Below are 24,733 nucleotides of genomic sequence, written 5' to 3' on the forward strand. Positions count from 1 at the left end.
TGCTGGCTTCCCCTGCCGAAGCGGGGTCGCCACCGCGAGTTCCTCCACTTTGCGAGCCTCTCGCCCTGGGCTTCTCATTCCGCTGCAGCGGGCGGGGGGCGGCGGCTGGCGGCGGTGGCGGCGGCGGCAGTGGCAGCGATGCTGAGTTCCCGGGCGCAGGCGGCGAGGACGGCGGCCGACAAGGCCCTCCAGCGCTTCCTGCGCACCGGGGCGGCGGTCAGGTGAGCGGGTGGGGGGTGGCGGCCGCGGGGCCTCCAGGCCTGCGCCGACCCGGCCGAGGCGGAGGCCGCGGCCCAGTGTCGCTTCCTCGTCCCTGAAGTGGCCGCGGCCTGCGAGGCCCCGCAGCCTTTCGCGGTGATCCCGGACCCGGGCTCCAGGCCCACAGTCTCCCCAGGCCTGCACACCGCCCCCAGTTTGTCGTATGCCCGTCTCCCACCTCTGCCCTGCTGGGAATCCTCACTTCTGCATCCCAAACCGCGCTGGCTCCCGAGCTGTCCAAGCCCCTCCGCTGCTAAGCTGCCCAGTCTGTGACAACCGCAGGCTCTTCGTTCCTGCTGGGACCCCTGCCTGCACCCCAGCCCGTTTATCTTCTCAAGGCCTGGGGCCACACCCCCATTGCTCATCCTGACTGCTGGGACCTGTTGCTTGGATTGGCTTCCTTGGATACCGGGCCAGGTCTAACAGCGTCTTATCCAGCTTGGAAGCCCCCCACTCTCGGTGTTTATCCTGTCCAGCGCCCTTATTTTACCAGGTGGGAAATAAGGCTTGGATAGGCCTTGTGGCCTAACAGTTGATTTGAGAGCAGGGCTGGCCAGCTTAGTCTCACCACCAGGCTCTAGTACTCTCTTCACGATACCATTCTGCAGAAGAACTAGGCAACCAACACGGCGCCTCAGTTTCCCTCGTTGAGTGGATGCCGGGCAGGTGTGCTGTAACTGGCCCCTTTCTCCAGCTGACTGCTTTTTAAGCCAAGGTCTATGCACATTCTATGGACTCATCCTGGAAGAACAAGAATGATTTGAAATTCGTGATTAGTTGTGACATGGGAGAATGCTGGCCGTTGTCTGACGATTGCTGTTGTCACTAGTGACCCTTTTCTGGGAGTGTTTATTGAGCTGAGATCCATATTCATGCAGTCGGAATTAGGAGGACAGATCTTAGTGGTAGGATCTTATCCTGCATAAGGTCCTAGGTTCAGTCCCTGGTACTGGGGGAGATCAACTTCATACAGTCCAAGCATTGGGTAAGAATGTTTTACACACATGTCCACATGCAACATATATGTGGGTACGTGTTACACGTGTGTGGGTTGCCTTCCTTGGAGATACAGAACTTTGTATAAAATTGTATTTTGAATTACTGCTGCAGTTTTCTTATTTGTAGGAAAAAGAATAGTGTCCACTCTCAAGTCAAGCCTGAAAGGAAGAAATCTTCAATTGTATGAACATATAGATGATCCCTTGTTACATTGTTTAATATTCTCAAAGAGAAATCCATTTCTAAATCCAGGCCTGGTGCCACTGCTCTGTCACTGACTATTCAGCAGCTAGGAGGGCTCTTGAGTTCAGAGCCAGCCTGGGCTACTGAGTGAGTTCAAGGCTAGTCTGAATGACTGAGGGAGACCCCGTCTCAAAAAAAAAAAAAAAAAGGAACTAAATAAATAGAGAGAACCTGGGGAGGTGGTTCAGGTGTTCAATTGTCTATTGAATAAGCAACAAATGTGAAGACCAGAGTTGAGGTCACCAGAAGCCCGGTGCATACTAGGTGGCCTGGAACATTGTCCGCACCGGGGGCGGAAGAAGCCTGGGAGTCTGATTAGCTGTGCCAGTGAGCTCTGGGTTGCCCTCCTGAATGAACAAGGTAGAGTGTGGTGAAGAGGACTTCCAGTGTTGTCCCCAGAAACCCCTCAGATTTCGAGTTAAGTGCTTAAGCACCTGTGATTTCCGCGACGCATTCTTATTGGTGCATATTACCTTAGATTTCAAGCTTGCTGGTTGATGGGCTATTTTGATGAAACGCCACTTCCCTCCCCCCCAGTGTCCGTGTGCCCACCTGCTGTGAGGACACAGAAGGACAGTCCACATCTTTTCTCTTTCAGATACAAAGTCATGAAGAACTGGGGAGTGATCGGTGGGATTGCCGCTGCTCTTGCAGCAGGAATCTATGTTATTTGGGGTCCCATTACTGAGAGGAAGAAGAGGAGAAAAGGTAGGGACAGGGTCCTGCATTGCGGTGTTGGATCTGACCCGAGCCTCTTTTGTCTGGTTGAGTGGTTGGTCCTCTCCTCTTTTGAGCGAGTTCCATGCTCTGTGAAGGGAACTTCTCCCTCTGTTGTGGGAATGCTCTGTTTTACACTTGATTTTAAGACATGCTTTGTGCTGGCCCGGTAACTCATGCTTGTAATTCCAGCACTTGGGATGCTGGAGCAAGAGGATGCCATGAGTTTGAATCCAGCCTGTGCTTTATATAGCAAGTACCAGGCCAGACAGGGTGACGTAGGCAAGACCCCATCCCAGGAAGGGGGAGGAGGGGGTAACAAAAGGCAGGCCTTGTCACTATGTTTCAAGTGGCTCAATTGTCTGAAGTTGTTATTAATGTGTGATTGTGTCACCAGTCCTGCAGCTGACTGATTATATCACAGCAGTGGCTTCTCTGAGAGACAGGAGGGAAAGGGAGAAGGGAAGAGGGGAGCAGAGGGGATGGTTGTGGAGAACTTCAGTGTGTGTCTTCATGAGCATTCTGATATTCAAGAGTTTCTAAACAAGGTTTCGTAGCACACACTTATGCCCGAATTCCAAGATGGAGGCCAGCCTGGGCTCTGTGTACTGAGTTCCTGAGGTTTTGCAGAAGAGGAAAAGAGGGCATTCCTGTGAGCCACTCAGTGCTGCTGTCACTCCTGTGAGCCACTCAGTGCTGCTGTCACTCCTGTGAGCCACTCAGTGCTGCTGTCACTCCTGTGAGCCTCTCAGTGCTGCTGTCTCTGCTGGCAGACTGACCAGTGTCTTTCTCGGTCACCATGGGAAGAACAAAGCATTGTCCCCAGAGGCGTTACAGTTGCCAGCTATTGTGGAGCACGGTTTTCTAACTAAAGGAGAGAGAGTCCAGGATTGCGCGAGGGTGAGGAAGAAGGTGTGGCTGCTGCTTTTGTCTGTCTCATATCTGTACCAGGCACCTGGAAGGGTTTCAGAGAGAACACAGGACAGAGGCCCACACTGAAGGTCCATCTGCAGCATAGCATGTCCGGTGCCCAGGCTCACTCAGACTAGAATCCCAACTGAGGGTGCCCATGCAGAGATGCCAGGTCCCAGAAGGGAGAGGAAAGAAGGTCTCCCAGGTGATGCATTGTCCTCTCCTCCCCCGCTCTCCCTAGGGCTCGTGCCTGGCCTTGTCAACTTGGGGAACACCTGCTTCATGAACTCGCTGCTGCAGGGCTTGTCCGCCTGCCCGGCATTTGTCAAGTGGCTGGAAGAGTTCACCACCCAGTACTCCAGGGACCAGCAGGGGCCACACACACCCCAGTGCCTGTCCTTGACACTGCTGAACCTCCTGAAAGGTACTGGGGACCTGAGGGCCGAGCGAGCGGCTTTAGTGTCTAGCTGACAGAAGAAAGGCTTAGGAGCCACATTGTAGTAAAAGATGTTGTGGGGAGGGGTGTGCACCCAGACCCTAAGAGACAGTCAGATTGGGAAACAGTTGTATTTATTGTGTGTGCGCACAGCATGCGTAGGGAGGTCCTGACAACTTTGGTTCTCTTCTACGGTCTGTCTGGTCCTGGGGACTGAACTCGGGCTGGGAGGTTTGGGGCAGGTGCCTTTACCTACAGAGCCTCCTCAGCAGCCCCACTTTTTTTTTTTTAAATTAAAAATGGAACCATCTATTAAAAAAAAAAAAACCGTTCAGTTTAATAACAGCTTTTAAAAGAAGCAATTTCTTTTTAAGAAGCTGCCATATGGGCCCTTCAACTCTAAGTTTTAAAAGAAGTGAGTGTTTTGGCCCAAGAAATAAGATCATTCACAAGAAAGGCAAATCAACGGTGTTGGGTTTTGTTTCCTTTGGCCTGTCAGAAAAGGTGAAAAAGCCAGTCCCAGGGCCAGACAGCTGTCAGCCAGGGTGAGCGCACGCTGCTGGGGGTTGGGGGAGTGGGTGGGGATGGTTTGACCTTTCCTGAGTGTGCTTCAGAAGCATCCAGTGAGCCCATGCAATGTGACCAGTACTGCCAGGGATGCTAATCTCCCTGCCAAAAGTCTTCCTCACGGCCACAAGTAGTGTCTGGGTTAAAGATGTGGGGATTTATTTATATTTTATTTTTTTAAAGATTAATTTATTTTATGTATGAGTACACTGTTGCTGTCTTCAGACACAACAGAAGAGGGCATCAGATCTAATTAGGGATGGTTGTGGGCCACCATATGGTTGCTGGGGGACCTTTGGAAGAGCAGTCAGTGCCCTTAACTGCTGAGCCATCTCTCCAGTGCCAGGATTTATTTTTTTACTTATGTATATATGAGTGTCTGCGTAAGTTTATTCCACATGTGTGTGAGGGCCCATGAGGACCAGGAGGGACTGTCAGATCCCCTGGAGCTGGAGTTACTGCTGATTGTGAGCCGCCCACACGGGTGTTCTGAGAGTGCAGCCAGGTCCTCCTAACTGCTGAGTCATCCTTCCTGTCCCCTGGGAGTTTGAAGTCACCTGTCCAACTTCATTGTATAAGTCTACAAGCTAAAAACTTTACATTTACTTGCATGTTTTTGTGGGGGAAGCACACATGCCATACATGGTACTTATGTGGAGGTCACAGGTCAGCCTGTGAGAGTCCATTTTCTCCTTCAGTCCTGGCTCCTGATGAACTCAGGTGGTTAGGCTTTGTGGCAAGCACATCTCGCCAATCCTAACCTCAGCTTATATTCTGTTTTACTATTGAAGTATCTTTGATGGCATCTGGATATCACGTGATCCATGCACAAGGGTCTCCAGCAGGTGCCCAAACACCCAGGGCTGTGGATGCCTGGCAGAAGGCAAAGGAGCCAGTGGCTCACCACCATGTAGGTCCACTGTTTTTTTTTGAGATATATTTCTTCATTTTATGTATATGGATGCCTACAGGCCAGAAGAGGGCATCAGATCCCATTACAGATGGTTGTGAGCCACCATGTGGTCGCTGGGAATTGAACTCAGGACCTCTGGAAGACCAGACAGTGCTCTTAACCTCTGAACCATCTCTCCAGCCCCAGCAGGGCCGCTTTTTACCACAGTGTGTTATCTTTTTGTTAGGGAGAGCTGATGACACTACAGTAGAAGGAGCAGGGTAGAAAATACAGCAGGATTTCCTGAGGGGTTGTGAGAGCCTTGGGTAATAGCTGCTTTCCAGGAAGACATTTGCCATCAAATACTGACCTCCATAGACACACACTACACACATGTATGTGAGGTGGTCCTGCACAGACACACACATCTACACACGTTTATAAGGTAGACTTTCACAGACACACAAGTACACACATGTATGTTATGTGAGGTGGTCTTGTATAGACACATGTCTGCACACACACATGTGAGGTGGTAGTTTTCTGGTCATGAGTGACTGCTGCATCTCTTAATCTTCCTATTGGCCATCGGCTTAGGAGAAATGGCTGCTCAAGGCGCTGTCTGTGTTCCAGTTGAGTTGTTGGGGTTTTTTGTTGTTAGTGTTTAGGAGTGCTTTTTTATTAGAACTTTTTTCTTTTGAAAATGGATGTGTGTGTGTGTGTGTGCCACATGTATGTGGGTGTCATGAAGGCAGAAGAGGGCATTGGGTCCCCTGGAACTGGACTTACAGGTGGTTGTGAGCTGCCTGCCGTGGGTGCTGGGACCTGAACTTGAGTGTGGAAAGAGCAGCAGGCTCTCCAAGCTGCTGAGCGGCCTCTGCAGCCGCGGGGTCTGTGCAGCCTCCTAGCTCCTGTGCTTCTGCAGAGCCAGGGGCCTCACTTGCTTTGTAGCTCAGTGGCGCCTGTGATCCAGGCTGTGGCAAGCGTCACGGCACGGGGCCATCTGTGTACAGAAATACAGCTCCTTGGGAAGAATGGCGGAGCTCTCCTGTTGGTGGCAGGTGGAGACATCGACATTTTCCCAGGACTGTGGTTCTTTTCTCCATTCTGCAGCCTTTGTTCTGAAGGGGAAGGGCTGGGCCAACATGCTCACCACAGGCTGCCGAGGCTGCTGCCCTGCTGCACCACTGCCCATGCCCTGCCCCTCCGGTTCTGGCCACGGCAGACTGCTCAGGTGGAGCTGCAGTGGAGGGTTGGGATACAGGAGGGGGCAATGCTCCCATCCTCTGGATCAGAGCTGTAAGTGTGAGGACTCTCACGTGCTTGACTGCACACCAAGGGGCAGAGAGGGTCGGCCTGTGTTCTGTGTGGATCACTGACGCAGAACCGGAGAGCGCTGATTCTTCCTTTATTCCCCACCTTGAGCAACAATGTACTGTGGTCAGAATGATGGGTGCAGTCTGTGGCTGGTGGGGTTTTTATTTTGTTTTGTTTTAAGACAGTCTCACTGTGTAGCCCTGGCTGTCCTGGAGTTCACTCTGTAGACCAAGCTGTCCTCAAACTCAAAGGGATCCTCTTGCCTCTGCCTCCTAAATGCTGGGATTAAAGCCATGGACCACCACACCAAGCATAGATGTATTTTTATTGTTTGTGTGTCATGCATCTCTATGGGTATCCTTGGAGGTCATGTGAGGACACCAGATCCTCAGCTGGAGTTAGAGGTGGCTCGGCACCTGAAGCTGGTGCTGGCCTCTGAACTCTGGGCCTCAGGATAAACATTTCAATCCCTCCTGTCTTGTGGGGCTGTCTCGGTAGTGACGCTTTCTCACATCCAGGCTGTGTGTGCTTAGCCTGTGGCTGCTTCTGTGCTTCATCCACAGAGCGAAGGGGCTGGGACAACATGCTGTCCTCAGGGAAAAGGAGCTGACGGCTGGTGTTCATAGAACTGTGAATCCTTAGTGGACCCACCTTTATCTTTTTATAATTTATGTTATTCATTGTTGTTATTATTCGGGAAGGGATCTTATGCTGTTGCCAGGATTGGTCCCACATTCCTGGGGTCAAGAAAGCAAAGCTTCACTGGGCGGTGGTGGCGCACGCCTTTAATCCCAGCGCTTGGGAGGCAGAGGCAGGAGGATTTCTGAGTTTGAGGCCCGCCTGGTCTACAGAGTGAGTTCCAGGACAGCCAGGGCTACACAGAGAAACCCTGTCTCGAAAAACCAAAAAAAAAAAAAAAAAAAAAAAAAAAGCAAAGCTCCCTACCTCAGCAACTGTGACTGTGACTACGCACTGTGCCAGACAGACGTCTTTGTTAGTTGGCTGTATTACACTTTTGATTATAAAGTAAAGCATTCAGCTGCCCCTTCAGTACCTGGTGTTCAGAGGCCCACACGTAGGAGCAAAGGCTGAGAAGCCATGAGCCCGGGAGAGGTGTTGCTGCTGGGTGGGTCGCCTGGTAGTGAGCACCTTCCAACCTGGAGAATTATGAGTTCAGACTCCACTCAACTGACAACACCCTTCATTATCAGATGGTAATTTGTAGCTTTCTGAAATCTTAGATTCATTCAACAAACATGACATGCTGACTCCACAGTGTGTAAAGCTCCAAAGAGTGTGAGGGAGCTGCAGTGTCACTGGCATGCCGTCACCTCCGCGCGATGTCACCCCTGCATGTGCAGCCCTTTCTGACACTCTGACTCAGTTGTCTTCCTCTCTTGTACCCAGCTCTGTCCTGCCAAGAAGTCACTGAGGATGAGGTCTTGGATGCCAGCTGCCTGCTGGACGTCCTGCGGATGTACCGATGGCAGATCTCGTCCTTCGAGGAGCAGGTGAGTACTCCAACAGCGGCTGAGTTGGGAGACGCCTTTAACCTAGGACGAGGGGTGCGTGCACATGCCTCGGGGTTCAAGTCCAGGGCCTTGAACATGCTAGGCAAGCCTTCTCCTTGTTAGGTCTCCTGGTGTGAGCAGAGGGCCAGTGTCTCACTGCTATCCTGATTAGAGAGGACACAACACTCCATGCCACATGGTGGGTAGGCGCTGGTACTGGGGCATTAAACAGTAGCCGAAAAGTAAAAGCTTCTGACTTTCCACCGACTTCACTCAGGTCGTGAGAGAGCCAGGTTTGTGTGAGAGTCTTTCAGCCCTCACCCTTGCTTTCAAAGATCCATCTTCAGAGGAGGCTTAAACTGTCCCCAGACCTCCAGCAGATGTCCCTCACAGCCACAGGCTTCATTCAAGACCCTCCACCCTCCCTTTTGCAACTTTACTGTGGTCTTTGGAGTTTGGTGTGCCGCCCTCCTGACCACTGTTACCCAGAGCCACCCGAGGCCCAGGCCAGCAGACCTGGGGCCTGCGGTGAGATGCTCCAGCTCCCACACACGTCTTCCCCGGTGCACGTCCTGTGTATGCTGTCAGCCTTCAAACACTGAACGGAGCCAGGGAGGCAGCTCTTCCAAGACTGCACACTGGGGCTGGAGCGGGAGACATTGCTCCTTATTCTTGCTGATCTGAAGCCCTGTGGTGTGTTTCCAACACGTGTGTGACGAGCGTCTCTGTGAAGGCTTATCTCACTGGCTGCACTTGTGAGCTAGAATACGTTTCTGTCTCCATTTGGAGATGACCCTCAGCTACTGCTCTGGCCCTGCTGTCTTTCCTGTGTCGCAGCTGAGAGACTGGCTCCAAGGACACTGTCACATTTTCTGAGTCCCACCCTTCTGTCAAGGACGACTACCCTTGGGACCATTTTCCAAATGGTCAGTGCACAGCAGTGTGTGGTTCAGCAGTGGTGCAGCCATGGGGAGAAGGGGCGGAGGGAATGTCTGTGTTGTTCTCCTGATCTCGAGCAGGCAGAGCATCTGTTCTTGCCCACCGTCTCACTGTCTAGTCTGTCCAGAGCAGCTCACACTGACGGGCGGTCCACTCTGTGTGTAAACCAGGAGCCGTAGGAGATATGCTGGCTCAGTCATTCATGAGTCTTACCTGGCTGCACCCCCATGGCAGCCTGTAAGGAGTCAGGGCAAATGGGAGACCAGGCTCAGAGAAGCACAGTGACTTCCCGGTCACCTCCTTGTTGGTGACACTGAAGTGCACACTCAGCTGTTGCGGTAATTTCTTACCCAAATACGCCCATATAAAAAACACAACCAGTTATTATATTTATAAACCATATTCCTAGATTGGGCAGATCTATCACTATCCTAATGTGTTCCCCAGCTATGATGAGACCCCTGCTACCTGCAGCTTCTCCAGGCCGTGTGGTTCTGTTCTGTCTTCCTTCCACCTCCTCTTCCGTTCTCTCTCTCCTCTCCCCTCTCCGAGACCTCCAGCCCCACCTTTCCCTTCCATTGTCCAGTCATCAGCTCTAGCCTTTATCTGAGCAGTCAGAATGAGGAGAAGGTTCAGTGAGATCACCTGAGTGATCATCTAGTCCACAGTTGGGGGAGGGGCAGGAACCTGGGGGGAGGAGCGGATGTAGAGGCCATGGTGAATGATGCTTACTGGCTTGCTCAGCCTGCCTTATAGAACCCAGGACCACCAGCCCAGGGATGGCTCCACCCACCGTGGACGGGGCCACCCACATCAGTCTCTAATTAAGGAAATGTCCTACAGTTGGATCTTCTGGAGACGTTTTCTCAGTTGAGGTTTCCTCCTCTCACATGTCTCTAGCTTGAGTCCAGCTGATATAAAGCGAGCTAGCACAGAAGGGAAGCATGGTCGGCATGATTGGCAACTAAGGAAAGGGGGAGGGGCTGCTGCAGGAATCCAGAAGCTCACTCAAAAGCTCCATGTCCAGAGCTGGCCTGGCCTGCACATTGCCTGGCTTTTCTCCCCGGCACTGGACAGCCACAGATAACAAACCAACAGAGCTGAGTACCATGGCCTCAAGTGTGGGATCTGCTCTCACCAGCTTAGACGTCACTCTGGCACCCACAGCAGATGAGACCCAGGCTGGGATCAAAGGCCTCAAGGCCCAGCTTGAGAGCCGGAGAGAAGGAGCCTCAGAGCAGCTGCGCAGGCCGCATCTTTGTGGAGGAGGTCCTTCACGTTGATCCCTAGAGGCACATCCTGCCATGGAACCAGTGGTGACACTGGGGATCCGTTCAGAGAGCTGCAAGTAGAGACAGGAGCAGGCCTTTGTAGGTTCCCATGCTTAGAATCCCTCATAGAAGCTGTGGTGTTTGAATACGCTTGACCCATGGGAAGGGGCACTGTTGGGAGGTGCGGCCTTATTTGAGGAGGTGTGTACTTGTTAGAGGAAGGGCGTCACTGTGGGCTGGGCTTCCTATGCTCAAGCTCCACCCAGCGCCGAAGGGAGAGTCTCCTGCTGCTGCCTTTGGATCAAGATGTAGAACTGTCAGCTCTTCCAGCACCGTGTCTGCCTGCACGCTGCGCTTCTGCCGCCATGGTGATAGACTGCACTTCTGAACCTGTAAGCCAGCTCCAGTTGATGTTGTCTTTTCTAAGAGTTATCTTGGTCATGGTGTCAGTTCACAGCAATGAAACCCTAACTAAGTCAGAAATTGGTGCCAGGAGTGGGGTATCCAAGGCGGCTTCAACCTACAGCTGTTCCAGTGTTTGGTATAATTCCCAGCACCAGGCAGGTGCGTGTGTACTAGATCATCCACCGAAACAGAATTCCTACAAACAGATCACAGTGCTGGTGATGACACTGCCGACTCTGAAGAAAATCCCACTGCAGGGTTGTGATCACCCAGCCCAGCAGCACAGAGACGGACAAGGGTGTCCTGAGGGGTTACGCTGGAGAGGATGGGCCTCAGAGAACTTTCTCACCGTGCTGAGAGGCAGCACAGAAGCTGTGAACGGTAAAAGTCTGGAAAACTCCTGAGACTTCTACGTTGAAGCACATGGGTCTGGCTTCATGATGAACCATCTGTCCAACCCTGCTGCTACGACGAGGGCAGGAACATAGACCTGGGTGACTGGTACAGCATCAACTATATGGAAGATTCCATCATGGAGGATCTGACCCAAGAGACGCTTCAAAAGTGCCACCTGCCAAGTCCACACCAGCACCAGCCACGTCATGCACTGTGGCAACAAGTCTGTCTCTGCTGTGCAGGTGAAGCAGTCTCAGGGTACGAAGCCTAGACCCAGTCACCCCCCAGCCCAGAGGTGCTCCTGGCCTCAGTCACCCCCAGCCCAGAGGTGCTCCTGGCCTCAGTCACCCCCCCCCAGCCCAGAGGTGCTCCTGGCCTCGGTCACCCCCAGCCCAGAGGTGCTCCTGGCCTCGGTTACCCCCAGCCCAGAGGTGCTCCTGGCCTCAGTCACCCCCAGCCCAGAGGTGCTCCTGGCCTCAGTCACCCCCCCAGCCCAGAGGTGCTCCTGGCCTCAGTCACCCCCAGCCCAGAGGAGCTCCTGGCCATCCTGAAAAGGAAGCTGCTGAGCGCCAGCGACTTGAAGCAATCTCAGATTCTCGTCAGGAGGATCTAACACTGCACAGGCTTCTGGATGCTGGCAGATGGCCGAGGTCTGTGCACAAGATTCCCTTCTTGATGGTAGGATCTGGGGATCCTGCTGAGAGACTCCTGTCAGAGAGAACTGTGCTCACAGCACATGACTGCCACCAGGAGACTGTGACACACTTCTTCCAGTTGGGCCACATCTCCACACTTCCCATGGGTCAAGCATATTTTAACCACCACAAGAGCCAATAGGCAGAGCCTGTGAGCCCACCAGTGACCAGTGACCAGTGGACGAAGACATGAGGACAGAACCTTCCCTTGGCTGTGAGTCCGGGCTTCACCTGCCCAACCATTAAGCTGCATCTTCAGCCCAAACAACCACAACAACAATTTTTAAAAGATTTTTATTTTATGTGCTTGGTGTTTAGCCTGGTGTCCACTGGGACCACAAGAGGGCCTTGGATTCTGTGAAGCTGAGGTTATAGCAGTTATGAGCCACCGTGTGGGTGATGAGAACCAAACCCAGGTCCTCTGCAAGAGCAGCCAGTGCTCTAACCACTGAGCCATCTCTCCAGCCCCACAAACAAGAGTTTTAGACAGTACAATCCAGCCAGCCCTTAAAAGGAAGGGGTTCTTCACCGTGCTGCGTTGTGGATGAACCTTGAGGACAGCATGCTCAGGAAAACGCTCGTTGCTCTGTGCAGTGCCTCAGAAGCAAAACAGCAGTGACCCTGCTTCCCTTCATGTGAGCTGCCAGGTTACCAAGGGTAGAAGGTAGGACAGGGGTCAGGGATTGATGGTGGTGCTAGTCACACAAGGATCTGAATATTCTCAGTGCTGCTGCTGTACACCTGAGAAGGTTGAGGCATTTGGTTTTGTTCTGCGTGCCTGCGTCTTGCCTGTTTTTTAAAGCAAGCCTGCGCTGGAGTTGGAGGCCAGTTTCCTTCAGTTATTAGGACTTAGAGAAAGCAGTAAGCAGTGTGCCCCTGTGAGGGTTGGGTCTGTCTGCTGCGCATGGCCTGGGTTCTGCCCCTGGCCTTGCCTCGTGAACCTGTCTTCAGGAAGCTTTGTCCTTTGATAGGATGCACATGAGCTGTTCCATGTCATCACCTCATCCCTGGAGGACGAGCAGGACCGCCAGCCTCGAGTCACCCACTTGTTTGATGTGCATTCCCTGGAGGTAACGTCTCAGTGTCAGCGTGTGCACGCTCAGTAAGGACAGGGCACGCAGTCTTTGTCAGCGTGTACACTCTAAGTAAGGACAGGGCACGCAGTCTTTGTCAGTGTGCACGCTCAGTAAGGACAGGGCACGCAGTCTTTGTCAGCGTGTGCACTCTCAGTAAGGACAGGGCACGCAGTCTTTGTCAGCGTGTGCACGCTCAGTAAGGATGGCACACGGTCTGTGTGAGGCCTAGATTAGAGAGTCAGACCCCGTAACCAGGAGCTGTGGCTGACGGTCTGAGCTGCACACCCGGCTGTCGTGTCTGCTGGAGGCGGCAGGCTCTACGAGGATTCATTGCTGCAGCCTGGGTTGTGTTTGAGGAGAGATTGGCTTGTTTTCCTTGTTAGTAGAGGGGACTAAGGGGCCACTGGGCTCTCTGCATGCCCATCTCCCTGTGACAGTGTAATGTTTAGGGCAGTGACAGGAATTGGCTGGCAATAGGGGAGCAAATCTCCCAGGGAAGAGAGACATGGTTTTGTGGCCACCATAAAGGAACTCATGCAGAAACCAACTGGCAGGCGGGTCAGCGCCACTTCAGATGCTGGGCTGTTGGGGATGTTGGTTGTGATGGTGCAGCTGGCCTTGGAACTTGTAAGATGCTGGGCGGTAAGGGTGGTTAAAAGGGCCGCGGCCAGGTTCTCAGTTGCTCTCTCTTTTCCCCACAGCAGCAGTCAGAAATGGCTCCCAGACAAGTGACCTGCCACACGAGAGGTAGGCACTTTCCGTTGATAAAATGTGTGTTTAAAGAAATGAATGAAAGCCAAATGTGGGCCTTTTGGATAAGACAGCACTGCACCTGTCTCCTGCCGCTGTACCCCGCTGGGGCTGTGCTGGACCTCCATGCTTTTGCCTCAGAATGCTGTAGCTTTCTTGAGAAACCTGTATCTTCTCAAGACTTGAAGCCAGCACAGCCTCTGGCCGTCAGCCGTAGCCCTGCTGGTAGTTGGTCCCAGGTAGCAAGCACAGCCTCTCATCTGAGCCTCAGTGGATACCAGGGCACTTACCCATGTCCACCAATTAAGTTTACAGGCCAAGTGTGGGCTCACACCTGTAACCCCAACAATTGAGAGGCTGAGGCAGGAGGATTTACTGTCTTTAAGGCAGTCTAAGCTACATAGTTCCCAGTCAGCCTGGGACCATAGCATAGATGATATTTCTGTGTCTCACAAAGAGAGATTGGGAGAGATGGAGTGACTTTCCTGGTCACATGACTAATAAGCAGGGTCAGGACATCACTCAGGGCTGCCTGATTGTAGAGAGAGCACGTTTCCCACATGCGCTGTGTCCACCAGCCTCACCCTCAGCAGGGAGCAGCCGTGTTCTCTAGAACTCATTTATTCAGGGTGTTTCAGAGCCTCCCTCACTTTATGGGATCCCGTGCCTCCTCCTGCCCTCTCTCAGTGGGCACATGTCTGCAGACCTTACATAGCATCCTTAGGGCTGCTCCAACGCACAGCCACATGCAGAGACCAAGGCTCTTCCGTGAGGATGGAGACGGACGTGCCCGAGGAAAGCTCTCACTGCAGGTTATGGGAGCATTTTCCTAGAGGAGGCGCATCTGCTCTGTGTGCAGGAGAGTGGAGTTGGGGTGAGCCTGGGGTGATGTGTTGTGTCTAAGGTGCTTTGCATTTCAGGGTCCCCTCACCCCACGACCAATCACTGGAAGTCTCAGCACCCTTTCCACGGAAGACTCACCAGTAACATGGTGTGCAAACACTGTGAGCACCAGGTAAGTGGCTGCCCGCCCTGATGATCCAGAGAGACTGCTTCAGTCAGGATGCAGGGAAGGCCCCGCAGTGTGGCCTGGCCTGTGGAGTGGGGAGGGGGTGCCGAGAGAACATCAGAGTGGGTATCAGCTGATGCTCAGGCAGCATCTGCCCCAGGAACAGGAGAGCTGCTGTCAGTTGGCAGATTGCAGGTCCTAGGTCTGCGTGTCTGTCTGCTCTTGTGTCTGTCTGCTTTTGTGTCTGTCTGCTCTTGGCAGGCACAGCAGATTGGAGGAGTGGGAGGGGCTTTGCTTTGGATTTGAGGGTTCTAACCCTCAAATTTTTTGAGATTTTTTTGGAAAAATCTCAAAAGTGCAAAGGTAGAATTATATAACTGTTAGGCAGTTTCAGGACATTTTGACACACGTCATACATGGAACACACACATGGCACACATGGGCAGCCCTCCTGAACACACACATGGCACACATGGGCAGCCCTCCTGCACACAGGAGCGCTTACCTAGTTTCAGTCCTTCTGGGTCACATGGTCTGCATGGTTAGGCCTTCTCTTTTGGGGTGCATGCACAGCTCCTCCTGCTGCCTAGAGCCCAATGCTGCTGTGTCACATGGCCCTGACAAGTGTCCTTGTCTGCTGTCAGTTGAGGGACGTTTACATTGTTTCCATCTGGGGATTTGTGTGGATGTGTTCTTAAATGAAGGAATGTGTCTAGGCGCCGGCAGCCGCCATGTGGGGACCCTGATTCAGTCTTTTGAGGAGCTTCCAGATAATTCTCCAGAGCAGCTGCACTGTTCCACGTGGGTGCTCAGGCCTCACGCACTGTCCTGTCTGACTCCCGATGCCAGCCTTCCCTGCAGTTGTACAGTTCACCCCTCACTGCAGGACTTTGCCTGCTTCCCTGAGGATAGCTGACAAGCAGAGTTTCCACAGACGTGCAGAGTGATGGTTTGAGATGGACTCTGGTGACACATGGTCAAGCCATGGCCTTAGTGTGTATGTAGTGACAACTCGTCAGGATCCCCTTAGCGCGCGCGCGTGTGTGTGTGTGTGTGTGTGTGTGTGTGTGTGTGTTGACGACTCATCGGGATCCCCTTAGCATGTGGGGGGTGACAACTCGTCAGGCTGCTTTCAGTGAATTTCAAGTGTGCTTTGTTACCTGCAGTCATCGTGCTGGGCACCATTTCCCTGAAGGTATTTCCCCATCCTACGTTCTGCTTGGACAGTTAGTTACCAGTCTGCATCTCTGTAAGTTTGTCATTAAGTGAGGTCATGTGGGAGGTATCATTTAGGGGGTGCCCTCAGGTTTATGTGTGTAGTCAGCACAGTGTTGCCTTTTTCTTGGGAGAATACATCCTTTGTGTACAGATGTGTGCACATTTCCTCCCCCTCTCCTCCGGCGGATCCTGAGCTTGTTCCTGTGCCTTGGGTGTTGTGCCAGTGCTTCTGTGAGCATGGAGCCTCGGCGGCTGAGCTTGCCAACTGCGCTGCTGAGCTTGCCAACTGCGCTGCTGAGCTTGCCAACTGCGGTCACACCCACAAGAGATTGGATCCATCATATGCTAATTCTGTCGGTTGACTGACTTGAAACAGGCTGTCACTGTTGTAGCCCTGGCTGCCCTGAGACCGAGTCCTTCTGCCTTCAGTGTTCCTAGGACTGGGACCACAGGTGACAGACATGTCTAGTTGTTTGTAATTTTTTTTAAGACTCTCCATTTTGGTTTCCACAGTGTCTGCCCGGTTCTGACCACAGTGTGGCAGAGCTGCTTTTCTCCACCTTTGCCCACACAGCCTGTCCTCATGTGCCCGTGCCCGCGCCCATGTATATGGAGGGTGGGGGGGGAGCCTTGCGGGCCACTTGTTTCCTGAGACACGGTCTCTCACTGATCTGGAATTTACTAAGTCTGCTAAGCTGGCCCAGCAGTGAGCACCAGCCAGGTGCTGGCCCTGCAGTCCCTGCAGTGAGCACCCGGCCCTCCCCCGCTGCAGTGAGCACCCGGCCCTCCCCCGCTGCAGTGAGCACCCGGCCCTCCCCCGCTGCAGTGAGCACCCGGCCCTCCCCCGCTGCAGTGAGCACCCAGCCTGGCCTGTCTCCACCTTCTGGCTTCTAGCATACAAGTGTGTGCTACCATGCCTGGCTTGTGTGTGCTTGTGTGTTTGTTTGCTTGTTTTGTTTTAACATAGGTTCAAACTCAGGTACTTTATGCTTGTAAGGTAAGCACTTGACCCCTGAGCTGCCACCTTCCTGTCCTTTGTAGTACTTGTCAGCCATGGCTCAGTCAGGCGGTGATGGCGGCGATGGCCACCATGTCTTCTTTTGGTCTTCTTCTAGGAAACACGTGACGGGTGTTCCCAAGGTATACAGCTTAGAGTTGTCACCCCGGTGTTACACAGAGCCCTCCTTTAGAGTCCCTGCTGGGACATGCTCCACATGTGTGTTTGTGTGTAGAGGCCAGAGGGTTGGTTAGCTCTGTGTGTGTGTGTGTGTGTGTGTGTGTGTGTGTGTGTGCGTGTGGAGGCCAGAGGCCCAGGTTGGTCATGCTGTATATGTGTGTGTGTGTGTGTGTGTGTGTGTGTGTTTGCGCACATGGCCATCAACAAACCACAGGGATAGTCTCTTAGCTCCCCAGCTGGGGTCCCAGGCATGCCACAGTCACAGTGTAAAGTGTTCCTTTCCTTTTCTTACTAACTTCTCTGCTGGGATTCTGTCTGTCGCCTTCTCACACTGCTTCTGCCCTGGATCATACTTACAGCATGTGTGTGAGGTCCGTGGGAGCCAGTCTCACAAGGGCCGGCTCTCTCATTGGTTAGTTACTTCCAGTCTCACACAGGCCGGCTCTCTCATTGGTTAGTTACTTCCAGTCTCACACAGGCCGGCTCTCTCATTGGTTAGTTACTTCTCTGTTTTCCCCTTTGGCACTAGGTGTCTTTATTGCATATACAGCACAGTAGACTCTGGGTTCCGTTGTCCCTTAGAAAATGGATTTTCAGGCAGGTGCACACCCATCCCAGCTGTTACATGATGTTTCAGGCAGGTGCACACCCATCCCAGCTGTTACATGATGGGCCTAGGAGTCACAAGTCTGGGCCAGCTTCAGCTGCATAGCGAGTTGAAGGCCAGTTTGGGCTACATGCGACTCACAGACCCACATACACCAAAACAAGATGAGAAGGAGGAGGAAGAAGAAACAGAGAAGAAGGAGGATATGGAGAAGAAGAAAGTAGATTTTGTTCTGACAGGCAACTAATTTGGCCCAAATTCCAAACTCTTCTTTTTCTTAGGCAGCAAATGCCCTGTTCTGTTCTGACTTTTGTTGTTGTATCTGCCAGGACCCTCAAGGGCCTCCTGCACCTGTGTGGCTCTGTGGGCAGCTGTGTACACAACTCAGGGCTTACCCTCTCTGACAACCCTGTCTGTCTGCCAGCTTCTGATGTCTCGGTCCTAAACAGTGGCTGCTTCTCTCTATCACCACACAGAGTGGTGGGCAGACCTCACGCAGGAGCCCGTGTCTGTGTCTATACAGTAGGTGGCAGACCTCACGCAGGAGCCCGTGTCTGTGTCTATACAGTAGGTGACAGACCTCACGCAGGAGCCCGTGTCTGTGTCTATACAGTAGGTGGGCAGACCTCACGCAGGAGCCTGTGTCTGTGTCTATACAGTAGGTGGCAGACCTCACGCAGGAGCCTGTGTCTGCCCGTGTCTAGCCATCCAAGCTGTCATGCCTTTAGAGCGTTTCCAGGGCTTGCAGGTCTGAGCTACCCTGTCACCTTACACAGGGTGCTTTCTAACACAACATGGCCATCCGTGCACACACACACACATGGTCCACTGGGTGACTGTTGTTAATACAGTTTTATGCCATGGATGTCCACAGTTGTCTGATGACTCCCTAGTCTTCAATGACTCCTGGAGCCGGGCGGTGGTGGCACACACCTTTAATCCCAGAATTTGGGAGGCAGAGGCAGGTGGATTTCTGAGTTCGAGGCCAGCCTGGTCTACAGAGTGAGTTCCAGGACAGCCAGGGCTACACAGAGAAACCCTGTCTCGAAAAAAAACAAACAAACAACGACTCCTGGTTTGGTGCTATCAGTGGAACTGATAGAAGTCCTGGTAGTTGGTACCAGTTCCTTAGGATATTAAAAAAAAAAATCCCCAAGCTTTTGGGCCGGGTCCATACTCAAGGGTGATCTCATGCTGCTGCTTGACACTGCTCTGTACCGTGTTCCTCTGTGTTGTCACCTGACTGCGAACACTAAACTGCTCTCTAAACTACTCCGGCCGTTGCCGTCAAGCTCCCCTTGGATTTTCTGCACTATTTCTTTCAGAGTCCTGTCCGGTTTGACACCTTTGACAGCCTTTCCCTCAGTATCCCAGCTGCTACTTGGGTACGTACTGATCTGGTGGTTCATTTGAATCTATTCCAGACACCTTTTGGTCTGTGGCCCAGGTACTAATTGTCATCCAGATGTGTAGCTGGCTAAGCCATTTCAACTCTGATCTAAGGGCTCAGTTGTGGGAGAGAGAAGGTGACAGTTTATCTCACTGAAGACATGTTGGCATTTGGACACTTGTGTGTTGTACACACATCTCAAACTCTTAAGATTGTAGCTCTGTGTGCAGGTGCAAATCTCCTCAGCTCTGCCCCTCTCCTGAGCCTATGTGGGTGCCGGTTCCCACTACCCCACCCCTGCTGAGCCTGTGTGGGTGCCAGTTCCCACCCCTCATGAGCCTGTGTGGGTGCCCAGTTCCCACCCCTCTCCTGAGCCTGTATGGGTGCCCAGTTCCCACCCCTCTCCTGAGCCTGTGTGGGTGCCTGGTTCCCAGTTCCCACCCCTCTCCTGAGCCCGTCAGCAGGGGCTGAGTGCTCCCAGTGTGTCTGAAGCCCGATGCCTGTACACTGCGGACAGAGCCCTGGGAGGCTGCCTGTGCCCCAGCAGCTCCTCTGAGCTGTTCTAACTTCCTGCTCCTGCTGTAGGGCCACCCGCTGACACTGGACCACTGCCTTCATCACTTCATCTCCTCCGAGTCGGTTCGAGACGTTGTATGTGACAACTGTACAAAGGTACGCAGTCCACAGTGTCGCCTACCACCTACACCAGTCACTGCCCTCTTCTGCCTTGCTTGTAGAGTGGCGACTGTGATTTTTGTCCCCAGTATTTACAGGGTATGCATGGAGCTCCCACTCCCGTCCGTGCTTCCTTCCCATTGGTCTCGTGTCCGCCTTTTACCTGGACGCCACTTCCTTCTGAAGCCAGAAGAATGCTAATATAGACACCTGAGGGAGCTGGGGTGCATCCATAGGAGAGCTGCAGCACAGACACACAACACAAACACAAACAAAACCAACAAACGAGCCCACTCCCGCCTGGTAATGACTCAGAAAGCTGTGTTTCTGGAGCTTTCTGCTCGGCCTGCAGGCAGCTCCACCGAAGACTTCTCTGTCCCAGAGAGCGCTCCTTTAAATAACCTGTGAGTTACAGATGGTAGCTCAGGAGCTCACAGGTCGTGGAAGTTCCAGGGACTTTCCTGAGCCTCGCACATTCTTGTGAATTTTCAAGGCCTGGGGAGCTTCCCTGCACACTCCTGGAGGGGAACTTTGGTTTGGAGGAAGTGGAACCTTGGGAAGTTACTGAGCAGTGGCAGGGTAGGAGCGAGGTTGCTCACAGGCGCCCTCTGCTGCCCATAACAGGTTTGACTGCCACTCCAGCTGCAGGATCTTCAGGCAGGGCCATAGGTGCTGAAATCCACCTTCTGCCCCAGTCCCGCTCTCAGCAGAAATTGCCTAGTGAATTCCAAGGAGAGCTGGGGATACTGAGCTTCTCTCAAGCAGGGAGGGCCAAGATGTCCAGAATTGTCCCCAGAAGCTGTTCAAATGACACTCCAGAGTAAAGCAGACAGGGCTGAGAGGAAGAGGCGGGCCTGGGGAATCCACATAGAACTGGTTTGGGGTTTATCTACTTTATGTGTATGAGTGCTTTGCCTGCATGTCTGTGTGTGCACTGTGTGAGTGCCTGGTGTCACAGAAGTCAGAAGAGAGCATTGGATCTGGAACTGGACTTATCACTGGTTATAAGCTGCCACGTGGGTGTTTGGGACCAAACCTGGGTCCTCTCCAAAAGCCACAAGTGCTCGGAACTGCTAAGACAGATGTCTCCAGCCCACTCTCCATAGAATTTTTGAGTATTTAAGAAGTTCACATTTCAGTGTTGCATTTCCTTTGTCTTCCCTCCATGGTTCCTGTTACCTCTGAGGAGGAATCTGTGAGAACAGACTTCAGCTGAGGACGGAGCTCACGGGGCTGCAGGCTCAGTCCCTGCTGGCTCCTGCAGCGTGCTGTTGCTTTATTGCAGATTGAAGCGAAGGGGACACTGAACGGGGAGAAGGTGGAGCACCAGAGGACCACCTTTGTTAAACAGTTGAAACTAGGAAAGGTGGGCTCTGTACCTGTGTCCGCTCGGGAGGAGGTGGGGCTGTCAGCCTCTGCACCGCCTGAGTCTTTCCTTTTCCCTGTGCCCGCAGCTGCCACAGTGCCTCTGCATCCACCTGCAGCGGCTCAGCTGGTCCAGCCACGGCACGCCCCTGAAGCGCCATGAGCACGTGCAGTTTAACGAATTCCTCATGATGGACTTGTACAAGTACCGCCTCCTGGGACACAAACCCAGCCAGCATGGCCCCAAAGCCACCGAGAACCCAGGGTCTGCCCTGGAAGCACAGGACACACAGGTGGCCCCGAAGCCAGGTGTGTGTGTACGACTGCAGAGAAGAGTCGGTGTCCGTACTCTGGCTCCTTCGACACGCACTAGTCGTGCAGTCTCTGGCTGACTTCCTAACAGCAGGAATGGGGGTGGAAGGGCAAGGGTTTCCTTTTTATTCTTGTCAGCACTAGGGTCAGCACTGAGCACCTCAGTTCCAGGACAGTGCTCTCCTGAGCTACGTCCCAGCCAGCATTTCCTAGAGAACTGGACTGCAGAGTAGGAAGACGTGGAGTGTGAGCACCACAGGCCATCGGGGTAGCTTGTAGGTAAAAGCAACCTCAGTTGGACCCTTGGAGCCCACGTACAGGTGAAAGGAGAGGACAGATTGCTGCACAGAGTTGTCCCCTGGCCACACACAGGTGCTGGTAGTATGTATGCATGCAAATGACAGTACCTTTCAAAACTGTGAGAACATAAACTAAACGCTATCACAGATGGAAAGGCACAGGACGGGGCTGCGCTGCAGGGCTGCCATCTTGCATTGACCTGCAGCATCTCAGAGCCAGCTTGGACGGCATCATGTGACTGTGTCTGCAGCTGCACAGAGCCCAACCAGCTGGTCACACCGCTCAGCTGCCCATCACTGTAACGGGCCCTTTTCTCCTACAGGTTTGAGTCAGCCAGGGGCCCCCAAGACACAGATCTTTATGAATGGCGCCTGCTCCCCGTCTTTGCTGCCAGCCCTGCCTTCCCCGATGGCCTTCCCTCTGCCGGTGGTTCCTGACTACAGGTGAGGAGGACCCACTGGCCAGTCGCTGGCTCTGCAGTTCCCAGTGTTCCAACACACAAGGGTGGGGGATTCTCGCTTTCATTTTGAAGGAGGGTAACATTATTTGTTACTTAGTTATTTCCAAGACAGAAATAATTTTTAAAGTAAAACTTAGAGAAGTGTGTGAAATCTGTGTGTGTGTACACATGTGTGCACATGTGTAAAGTGTGCAGAGAACTGTTTTCCTGGGACTCCAGCTAGGCACTCAGTGTAGACCTTGGCCGTCCCTGTTGGAAGCATGTTGCACTTGGCACATGCCCTTCAAGTGTAGCGCTGTCATTAACAGTTGGGTGTGCCTGTGCACGTTCACACTCGCCTCCTGTAGTGTAACACGCAGGGCTCTTTACGGTTTGGCTTTCCCTACAAACCTGGGTCTGTCATAACCAGTTGGCATTTCCACCTTTCAGCTCCTCCACGTACCTCTTCCGCTTGATGGCAGTTGTCGTCCACCATGGAGACATGCACTCTGGACACTTTGTCACCTACAGACGGTCACCACCTTCTGCCAAGAACCCTCTCTCAACCAGCAACCAGTGGCTGTGGGTTTCCGACGACACCGTCCGCAAGGCCAGCCTGCAGGAGGTCCTGGCCTCTAGTGCCTACTTGCTGTTCTACGAGCGAGTTCTGTCCAGGGTGCAGCAGCAGGGGCGGGAGTATAGGTCTGAGGAGTGACAGGCCAGTCCAGAGCCAGGGCCCATGGTGAGGTCCACACTCTCCAGGATAAAAACAAAGGCATGCCACGTGTACACGTGCAAGCCGGCCCTCTAGAGCCTCAGCCTTCTGTGTATTCTGAGAGCAGGCTCCACAAGGAAGCTAGTCCCACACGGCACTGCCAGGGTGAACTGGAAGATGTTCTTGTGTGTCTAGAATGTCTTACCTGACACAGGCAATTAAAAGAACCAGATCCCAGAAGCCACCTTTCCTATACTGTAATATGCTAGGTATTCTCAGAGGGCCGTCTTTGGCTAACCCCTGACATTTCACCATAGATCTTTATTTTTAATAAGGAGGCCCATAAATATTATTGACGAGAATTAGTGAAATTATTAAAGGCAACAATTCAGAAGAAAAAGTGCCTTTGTTTCCCGTTGTTCTGAGACCAAGCATGACCTGAGAGTCAGGCATGATGCTGGGATAGCCCTTGTCCTTCCATGCTCCTCAGAGGTCAAAAGAACAGTTCAAGAATGCCTAAAACAGCATGGTGGCTCACACCTGGGATCCCAGCATGTAGAGACTGAGGCAGGAGGATCACTGCAAGTTCCAGGTCAGCCTGGGCTCCATCATTACAACCTTGTCTCCTCCCCAAAGCCTCAAGAACACCTCCCCACCTTTGGGAATGCCTTTTGTAACCTTGAGTTTCCTGTCATCAAGGTCACTTTCCAAGCCCACAGAGGACGCAGAGGTGGCCTCTTCCTGAGCTGTCATCTGCACTGCTGATCCGCTACAGAAGGGGGCGCTCTGTTATTAGTTGCCCACAGCAGGGTTTACAGGCCAGAGCCTGGCAGGGTGACCTGAAAGCTGGGCTAGGAAGAGCGGGCACTAACCCAGGGCAGCACTCTCTGGACCTCGATTTCTCAGTGAGGAAGAAAGCAGCGTGACGTCTGAACAGAAGTGGAACAGATGCCTCCTGCGGTGGTTAGGCTTTAGAGCCAGCCGTACTCTGTGTGTGTCTCTCCCCTTTCCAGACATGCCTCATGAACAGCCAGGGACAGGAATCCTGACAGCACAGTAGTACCTGCGTGTTAGCTAAGTGTGTAATTTTAAAAGAATGATACCAAATTCAAACTGACACTTCTGGTCTAAGATTTGGAGCCAGACCCGTCCATCACTGAGATGAGGCCAAGGCCATGTTTTCTCTGCTGGGGGTTAAGCTGGCAGACATTCCAGGTGTGCCTAGGATCAGCTATGAGATCTGGTCCCACTGTGCATCCAAGGACTCGAGACTCCGAGACTGTGCCGGGCTGGACCCCCATGCCACAGGCTTCCGGGCTGAGATGAACACAAAAGCAGTCAGTCATTTGTGACCTTAGAGCACTGTGCAGGGCTGAGGGGCCCCAGAACCAGTCCTGCCGCTCCTCCTGAGGTCAGCTGGGAAAAGAGGTGGCCCGCCAAGAGGACAAGTGTGTGAAGCTGCTCAGAGGCCCCGTGTGAGCCACCTCTGTGGACGTGTCAACCTGACCAAGCTGCTCAGAGGCCCCGTGTGAGCCACTGCTGTGAACGTGTCAACCTGACCAAGCACTAATGTCCTTCCTCATTTTGTAAATTATTACATTAGGTAATGACCAATGATGGTTCCTAGTTTTAAGTTATTCACGGTAGGTATCTTCTTCCTGGAGAAACTTAAGTTAAGCTAGTACTTCCGCCGTAGGCTGCTGAGTGTGGATTTGCTAAAGCCTTTGTATCTGCTGTGTACTATTGCAATAAAGATGGTTTTGTTAGCAAACACCCAAGTGTGGTGTCTTAGTCCTTTATATGGGGCGTATGTACAGCAGGCTACCCGTAAACTTGTGACAACGCCTGCCACGCCAGGCCTGAATGGTGGTCTTTATTGTGGGTGTCCCATGGCACCCTCCTGAGTGCTGCCTAGGTTTCAATAACCTGCTGCGTTCTCTGTGCTAAAGCAAACACCAACTCCTCCCAGCAAAAAGAGAAAACACAGAGCACTGATTTTTAATGGGTTTGAGGGGCTGGACAGAGCAGCCCACAACCACCCAGAACTATAGTACCAGGTGATCTGGCACCTCTGGCCTTGCTGTGTGTGTGCGCGTGCACACACACACACACACACACACACACACACACACACACACACAA

The 24,733-nt window shown here is 52.8% G+C and overlaps 1 protein-coding gene across 5 annotated transcripts; it reads left to right on the forward strand.

Annotated features, from left to right (window-relative positions):
• Positions 1 to 24,364, forward strand: Usp30 (ubiquitin specific peptidase 30). 5 transcript variants are annotated; one of them, XM_076922458.1, is made up of 14 exons: positions 40 to 221; positions 597 to 751; positions 2,099 to 2,208; positions 3,371 to 3,553; positions 7,749 to 7,852; positions 12,530 to 12,628; positions 13,336 to 13,381; positions 14,305 to 14,399; positions 18,721 to 18,780; positions 19,371 to 19,457; positions 20,746 to 20,826; positions 20,915 to 21,134; positions 21,760 to 21,880; positions 22,327 to 22,984. In XM_076922458.1, the coding sequence occupies exons 3-14, from the start codon at positions 2,109 to 2,111 to the stop codon at positions 22,589 to 22,591; spliced, it is 1,461 nt and encodes a 486-aa protein (XP_076778573.1). In that variant the 5' UTR covers positions 40 to 221; positions 597 to 751; positions 2,099 to 2,108; the 3' UTR covers positions 22,592 to 22,984. The 5 variants fall into 5 exon arrangements, with proteins under 5 accessions (XP_076778570.1, XP_076778575.1, XP_076778571.1 ...); XM_076922455.1 differs by lacking the exon at positions 597 to 751 and having other exon boundaries at positions 1 to 221; positions 13,339 to 13,381; positions 22,327 to 24,364; XM_076922460.1 differs by lacking the exon at positions 597 to 751 and having other exon boundaries at positions 5 to 221; positions 22,327 to 24,364.
• The last annotated feature ends 369 nt before the right edge of the window (positions 24,365 to 24,733 follow it).

Source organism: Arvicanthis niloticus, chromosome 24, assembly GCF_011762505.2.
Source record: "Arvicanthis niloticus isolate mArvNil1 chromosome 24, mArvNil1.pat.X, whole genome shotgun sequence".
NCBI lineage: Eukaryota > Metazoa > Chordata > Mammalia > Rodentia > Muridae > Arvicanthis > Arvicanthis niloticus.